This window comes from Oncorhynchus tshawytscha, linkage group LG06 (genome assembly GCF_018296145.1).
Source record: "Oncorhynchus tshawytscha isolate Ot180627B linkage group LG06, Otsh_v2.0, whole genome shotgun sequence".
NCBI lineage: Eukaryota > Metazoa > Chordata > Actinopteri > Salmoniformes > Salmonidae > Oncorhynchus > Oncorhynchus tshawytscha.
This window is the reverse complement of record NC_056434.1, coordinates 25,153,738-25,160,965: the sequence shown is the minus strand read 5'-3', so window position 1 is coordinate 25,160,965 and position 7,228 is coordinate 25,153,738. Positions and strand designations below refer to the sequence as shown.

General features: G+C 41.9%; 1 protein-coding gene across 1 annotated transcript in view; it reads left to right on the top strand.

Annotated features, from left to right (window-relative positions):
• Positions 1–370: 370 nt before the first annotated feature.
• LOC112232200 (solute carrier family 66 member 2-like) overlaps positions 371–7,228 on the top strand; it is a 102,157-nt gene continuing 95,299 nt past the window's right edge. Inside the window, exons 1-2 of the mRNA XM_042323118.1 lie at positions 371–887; positions 1,197–1,330. Of these exons, the coding sequence (XP_042179052.1) occupies positions 679–887; positions 1,197–1,330 (343 nt within the window). The 5' untranslated portion in view covers positions 371–678. The remainder of the gene's footprint in view (positions 888–1,196; positions 1,331–7,228) is intronic.

Below are 7,228 nucleotides of genomic sequence, written 5' to 3'. Positions count from 1 at the left end.
GTGCACTTACATGACTCTACAACATTTTATGGCAGCAGTTGCAGCCCCCCATTAACATTGCAGGGGGGATATTTAAATAATGCTCTGTAACAGAAAGAATTGGAACAATATTCACAATTCTAAAAGTTGGCCCACTCTAAATACATGTCTGGTAACAGCTCATAGACAGTTCCAAAACTATTTGCATTCTCAAAGCTCTAGAATCTTTTGCATCAATTTTGAATTACAGTAAAGAGAGACAGAGACCATATTTTGTAAGTGTGTGAGAGGGTCTGTCTTATGGGTTATGGTAGAGCTAAGTTATTAAGAAGAAAACCTTGGGGTCTCTTGCAGGTTTGAAGCATTGGCATATTACTGGAGGGCTATTTTGGATATCCTTAATTCAGATAGGGGTGTGATAAAATGGGCGTCGGTGGCAAGGTGACTCATGCTTTACAAATTGTTGTTGCTTTACAGTGATAACTGATAGTTAGTTTTAGTATTGCATGTGTTGATATCTTTAGTTTTGTAAGTATGACGGTGAGTTCTCTAACAAAGCATGAGAGAGGGAGCGGCAGTTAAGAGTTCGTTATTTGTTTTCTATGCTTCCAGTCATGATCAGAAGTGTCTGTTTGTCCACTCCACGGTCCTGGGCGTGACTGTGAGAACAGGCTGCCATCTGCGAGGCCCTAGCTAGAGATGGACATTGAGGTGGGCATCCTGGAGGAGGACATGGAGGGCTCGTGGACCCTGCTGTCGTGGCTGGCCTCCTGTGTGATGGTGTTTGGAGGGACCCTGCCCTACCTTCCTCAGTACCAGGAGATCCAGAGGAGCAGCATCACTGAGGGATTCTCCACCCGCGTCTGTCTGCTTCTGCTCATCGCCAACATCCTACGCATCTTCTTCTGGTGAGGCCAGGATAGAGAGGGTTCACTTGGGACAGATTACAGTGGGTATATGCACAGTGTACACATCCAGTGAAACTGCCAGGTGCTGTGTAGAGAAAACAGTTCAAAGTAAACAGAAGAAACCTATAAATGATTGTACAGTATGCTCACATGGTGACCTAATGAAGCAATTCACTTGTGAGCATACAACAGTGCAGGTTTGTTTTGTTTCCTTGAAACACAGATAGAGCAGTGGTTAGAGGAAGTGAGAAGCATTGTCTGTGCTGACATTGTGATTTGATTAACCACTGTAATGTTGTCTACCTACAGGATGGGGAAGCAGTTTGAACTGACTCTGCTCCTCCAGAGTGTAGTGATGATCATTACCATGCTGGCTATGCTCCATCTCTGCTGCAACATCCAGCACACCAACCGCGTCAACACCAAACAGCGCCACTTCACAGGTAAGCCAACCAAACCATAAACACATCAGGCAAATAGCCCTATTTCAATTGTATTATGTATGTATTATTGTTACAGCTATTGCTAAACAACACTAAATTAGGTCCCATCACCAAAAAACACCTCACAGGCAAATTGGTCTATTGCTGGGAAAAATATATTCTATTGCTAGGTAAATACATTTAATGCATGTACTTAACTTGACCACTCATCAAATTTGAAAAATGAACACACAATTATAGTACAGTTGTGGCCAAAAGTTTTGAGAATGACACAAATATTAATTTTCACAAAGTTTGCTGCTTCAGTGTCTAGATATTTTTGTCAGATGTTACTATGGAATATAGATGTATAATTGCAAGCATTTCATAAGTGTCAAAGGCTTTTATTGACAATTACATGAAGTTGATGCAAAGAGTCAATAGTTGCAGTGTTGACCCTTCTTTTTCAAGACCTCTGCAATCTGCCCTGGTATGCTGTCAATTAACTTCTGGGCCACATCCTGACTGATGGCAGGTCTTTCCTGCATAATCAATGCTTGGAGTTTGTCAGAATCTGTGGGTTTTTGTTTGTCCACCCGCCTCTTGAGGTTTGACTACAAGCTCTAAATGGGATTAAGGTCTGGGGAGTTTCCTGGCCATGGACCCAAAATATCAATGTTTTGTTCCCCGAGCCACTTAGTTATCACTTTTGCCTTATGGCAAGGTGCTCCATCATGCTGGAAAAGGCATTGTTCGTCACCAAACTGTTCCTGGATGGTTGGGAGAAGTTGCTCTCGGAGGATGTGTTGGTACCATTCTTTATTCATGGCTGTGTTCTTAGGCAAAATTGTGAGTGAGCCCACTCCCTTGGCTGAGAAGCAACCCCACACATGAATGGTCTCATGATGCTTTACTGTTGGCATGACACAGGACTGATGGTAGCGCTCGTCACCTTGTCTTCTCCGGACAAGCTTTTTTCCGAATGCCTCAAACAATTGGAAAGGGGATTCATCAGAGAAAATGTCTTTACCCCAGTCCTCAGCAGTCCAATCCCTGTACCCTTTGCAGAATATCAGTCTGTCCCTGATGTTTTTACTGGCTTCTTTGCTGCCTTTTTTGACACCAGGCCATCCTCCAATAGTCTTCGCCTCACTGTGCTTGCAGATGCACTCACACCCGCCTGCTGCCATTCCTGAGCAAGCTCTGTACTGGTGGTGCCCCGATCCCGCAGCTGAATCAACTTTAGGAGATGGTCCTGGCACTTGCTGGACTGTCTTGGGCACCCTGAATCCTTCTTCACAACAATTGAACCGCTCTCCTTGAAGTTCTTGATGATCCGATAAATGGTTGATTTAGGTGCAATCTTACTGGCAGCAAGACGCTTGCTTGTGTAGCCCTTTTGCAAAGAGTCAAAGCAATGATGACGGCACGTGTTTCCTTGCAGGTAACCATGGTTGACAGAGGAAGAACAATGATTCCAAGCACCACCCTCCCTTTGAAGCTTCCAGTCTGTTATTTGAACTCAGTCAGCATGACAGCATGACAGCATGACAGCATGATGTCAGCTGGTCCTTTTGTGGCAGGGCTGAAATGCAGTGGAAATATTTTTGGGGTTAATTTGCATGGCAAAGACGGACTTTGCAATTAATTGCAATTCATCTGATCACTCTTCATAACATTCTGGAGTATATGCAAATTGCCATCATACAAACTGAGGCAGCAGACCTTGTGAAAATTAATATTTGTGTCATCCCCAAAACTTTTGGCCTCAACTGTACACATAAGCCTATGTAGTGGCGTTCAGTTTCAACTCTAAGCTCTTGCCAAAAGAGGGGGCCATAGGAGAAGGAATAATTACTCTAGAATCTTGCTCCCTCTCCCTCTCTCTGTCCGTCTTTTTCTCTTACTCACTCTCTCGCTCTCTATCGGTCTTATGTCATTTGTAGTTTTGATTGGTAGATTTTATAGGCCAGATGGTAAACTATGTTTACGCCTGAGGTCCTTTGAGTTGAGTGATGATCTTGTGGATGTAATTATGGGGATTGGTGTGTGTGAGAATAACGGGGAAATGGTGGATGTATATAGTCACTAGGCTTTCACATAGAAGAGATTATTTCAGCTCTGAGGGTGAGAGTGTGTGGCCAGTGACAGGGGGTCTGCTCTATGTGAGTGAGTGAGTGAGTGAGTGAGTGAGTGAGTGAGTGAGTGAGTGAGTGAGTGAGTGAGTGAGTGAGTTTATGGATAATTGTGTTTTCACAGAACTACAGGTTGATTAAATCTCTTTCATTACATTTACAGAGCCAATCTTAGGTCAGCTTTTTATTAGTCTGCCTGGGAACAAAATGAAATCTTGCAATATTACGCTAATTCAAAGAGTGTGTTGTGTGTTATTAGATCTCTAATTCCTCGGCCCTAATAATGTTTCTGTCATGTTGATTGATTAGTGAATAGATGCTAAGTTATTCATGCTGTAGATATCGGTGAGTTACTGTGGGTTTGTGTGTATGTGTGTGTGTGTGCTGTGTATCCATGCACGAGTCTGAGTTTGTGTTACACTGTAGATAATCCTTGTTTGGGCATAGGATATGTATGAGAGAGACTGTGGTCTTGTAGTCTGCTGAGACACTGAGTTCCAGACTGATTCTGTTGTCCCCTGGTGGGAGCTGCAGAGTCCTCAGTCCATCTTAACTCACATCGATTGTCCGAACTGTATCATAGGAGCTCAGCAACAAAACCATTAAGGAACTCTGAACTGTTTTGAGTGCCCTTAACTTATTTGGGACTGGGGGGCAGTATTGAGTAGCTTGGATGAATAAGGTGCCCAGAGTAAACTGCCTGCTACTCAGGCCCAAAAGCTTGAATATGCATACAATTAGTAGATCTAACACTCTGAAGTTTCTAAAACTGTTTAAATTATGTCTGTGAGTATAAAATAACTCATATGGCAAGCAAACACCTGAGAAAAAATCCAACCAGAAAGTGGGAAATCTGAGGTTTGTAGGTTTTCAAGTGTTTGCCTATCCAATATAGAGTGTCTATGGGGTCATATTGCACTTCCTAAGGCTTCCACTAGATGTCACCATTCTTTAGAACCTTGTTTCAGGCTTCTACTGTGAAGGGAGAGCAAAGAAGAGCTGTTTGAACCAGGTGTCTGGCAGAATGCCATGAGCTAAATCACGTGCGTGGCCGTGAGAGAGAGCTGCGTTCCCTTTCATTTCTAAAGACAAAGGAATTGTCCAGTTCAAACATTATTGAAGATTTATGATAAAAACATCCTAAAGATTGATTCTATACATCGTTTGACATGTTTCTACGAACTGTAATGTAACTTTTTTGACTTTTCGTTTGGACTTAGCGCTTGCGCATTTGGATTACTGGACTAAACGCGTGGACAAAAAGGAGGTGAAAGTCAACGTCATGTCTAGCGTGGCAAAAGGTGATTCACATACTCTCCAAAGTTTACCTCAGAAAGCTCATGGGCCTCAATAATATTTCCCATTATAAATCAGACTTCTAAAACTGTGCACACGTGAACGAGCATTATAACTCTGCCTGAAAAACACCCATCATTCACCTTTTATAGTGATAATAACGCCCTTATTTGCTGTATACATTGGAAGTATTGGAATTAAGCCAAGACAGTATCAAAAGGAAATAGCAATGCTTGGCAAAACTGATCAGATGTCCTTGGACGTGTTGGCAGAATGTATCCTTTTGCAGTGACATTTGCTGTATCTGACAGTTTCGGAAAGACCAAAATACATAGATCAAAATATTTTAAATGGCTAATTATTGGCTAATGGCTAATCTAATTATTACTGTTTAATGGGTCCAATTAAATGAGAGATGGGACAAATGGTAGCCTATACTAACTTGTTGTCGGCCTGTAGACTATTTCGCGACACAAGTAGCCTATGAAACCATCACAGTCAGAAAAGGTGAGAGATTTATTCTGCAATGATTATGGAAATTAAATAAATAATAGGAAATATAAACATATTTCTATTTTAGAATGCAAAGATAAGAAACATATTTTTTCCCGCTCTTATCACTAATGGCAAATGTTTCCATATTGTTATTATATTTACACTATCGGCACACTCTTGGCATTCTCTCAACCAGCTTCACTTGGAATGATTTTCCAAAATTCTTGAAGGAGTTCCCACATATGCCTAGCACTTGTTGGCTGCTTTTCCTTCACTCTGCAGTCCGACTCATCCCAAACCATCTAAAGTTGGTTGAGATCGGAGGATTGTGGAGGCCAGGTCATTTGATGCAGCACTCAATCACTCTCCTTCTTGGTAAAATAGCCCTTACACAGCCTGGAGGTGTGTTGGGTCATTGTCCAGTTGAAAAACAAGTCCCACGAAGCCCAAACCAGATGGGAAGGAGTATCGCTGCAGAATGCTGTGGTAGCCATGCTGGTTAAGTGTGCCTTAAATTCTAAATAAATTACAGTCAGTGTCACCAGCAAAGCCCCCACACCATAACACCTCCTCCTCCATGCTTTAAGGTGGGAAAAACAAGTGCGGAGATCATCCGTTCATCCACACCGCATCTCACAAAGACATGGCTGTAAGGAACTAGAAATCTCCAATTTGGACTCCAGACCAAAGGACACATTTCCACCGGTCTAATGTCGATTGCTCGTGTTTCTTGGCCCAAGCAAGCCTTTTCTTCTTATTGGTGTCCTTTAGTAGTGGTTTCTTTGCATCAATTTAAACTATGAAAGCCTGAACCACACAGTCTTCTCTGAACAGTTGATGTTGAGATGTGTCTGTTACTTGAACTCTTTGAAGCATTTATTAGGGCTGCAATTTTTGAGGCTGGAAACTCTAATGAACTTATCCTCTGCAGAAAAGGTAACTCTGGATCTTCCTTTCCTGTGGCGGTCCTCATGAGAGCCAGTTTGATCATAGCGCTTGATGTTTTTTGCAACTGCACTTGAAGAAACTTTCAAAGTTCTTGAAATTGACTGACCTTCATGTCATAAAGTAATGATGGACTGTCATTTCTCTTTGCATATTCTAGCTGTTCTTGCCATATTATGGACTTGGTCTTTTACCAAATTAGGCTATCTTCTGTATACCACCCTACCATGTCACAACACAACTAATTGGCTCAAAGAAATTCCCCAAATTAACTTTTAAGAAGGCACACCTGTTAATTGAAATGCATTCCAGGTGACTACCTCATGAAGCTGGTTGAGAGAATGCCAAACTGCGCCCTCTTTTCCTCCGCCTTTTCTTCATGCAAATGATGGGGATTTGGGCCTGTTCCCGGGAAAGCAGAATATCCTACTCGTCAGACTCGTTAAAGGAAAAATCTTCTTCCAGTTCGCGGTGAGTAGTCGCTTTTCTGATGTCCAGAAGTTATTTTTGGTCGTAATAGACGGTAGCAGCAGCATTATGTTCAAAATAAGTTACAAATAATGCAAAAAAACTAACAAAATTGCGCAGTTAGGACCATCTTACATGATTCCATATGTGTTATTTCATTGTTTTGATGTCTTCACTATTATTCTAAATGTAGAAAATAGTAAAGATAAATAAAAACCCTTGAATGATTAGGTGTTCTAAAACTTTTGACCGGTAGTGTAGCTTGGCTATCTGTTTTTGTGTTATAAATAAGAGCCTCATATATTCCCCATTTTCACAAGGCTAATACTTTTGTCTTTCTGCAATGTAATACTTCAACCTCTAGAAGCTGTGCTTACGCATGGTCTAAAGTTTGTTGGATGATAAGCACATTCTCACGTCAAGTTTTTATAAAGGCCAACTGTTCCGTGAAAACTGGTGCACTCATAATTTGGCGCATCTTTTGTGCATACACAGCGTTTGTAGATGAGGCCCCAGGTATGTTCCTCGGGTGAAGACCTCGTGGCTCAGAGTTCCTGTAAGGCTTAGCAGAGGTTGGATA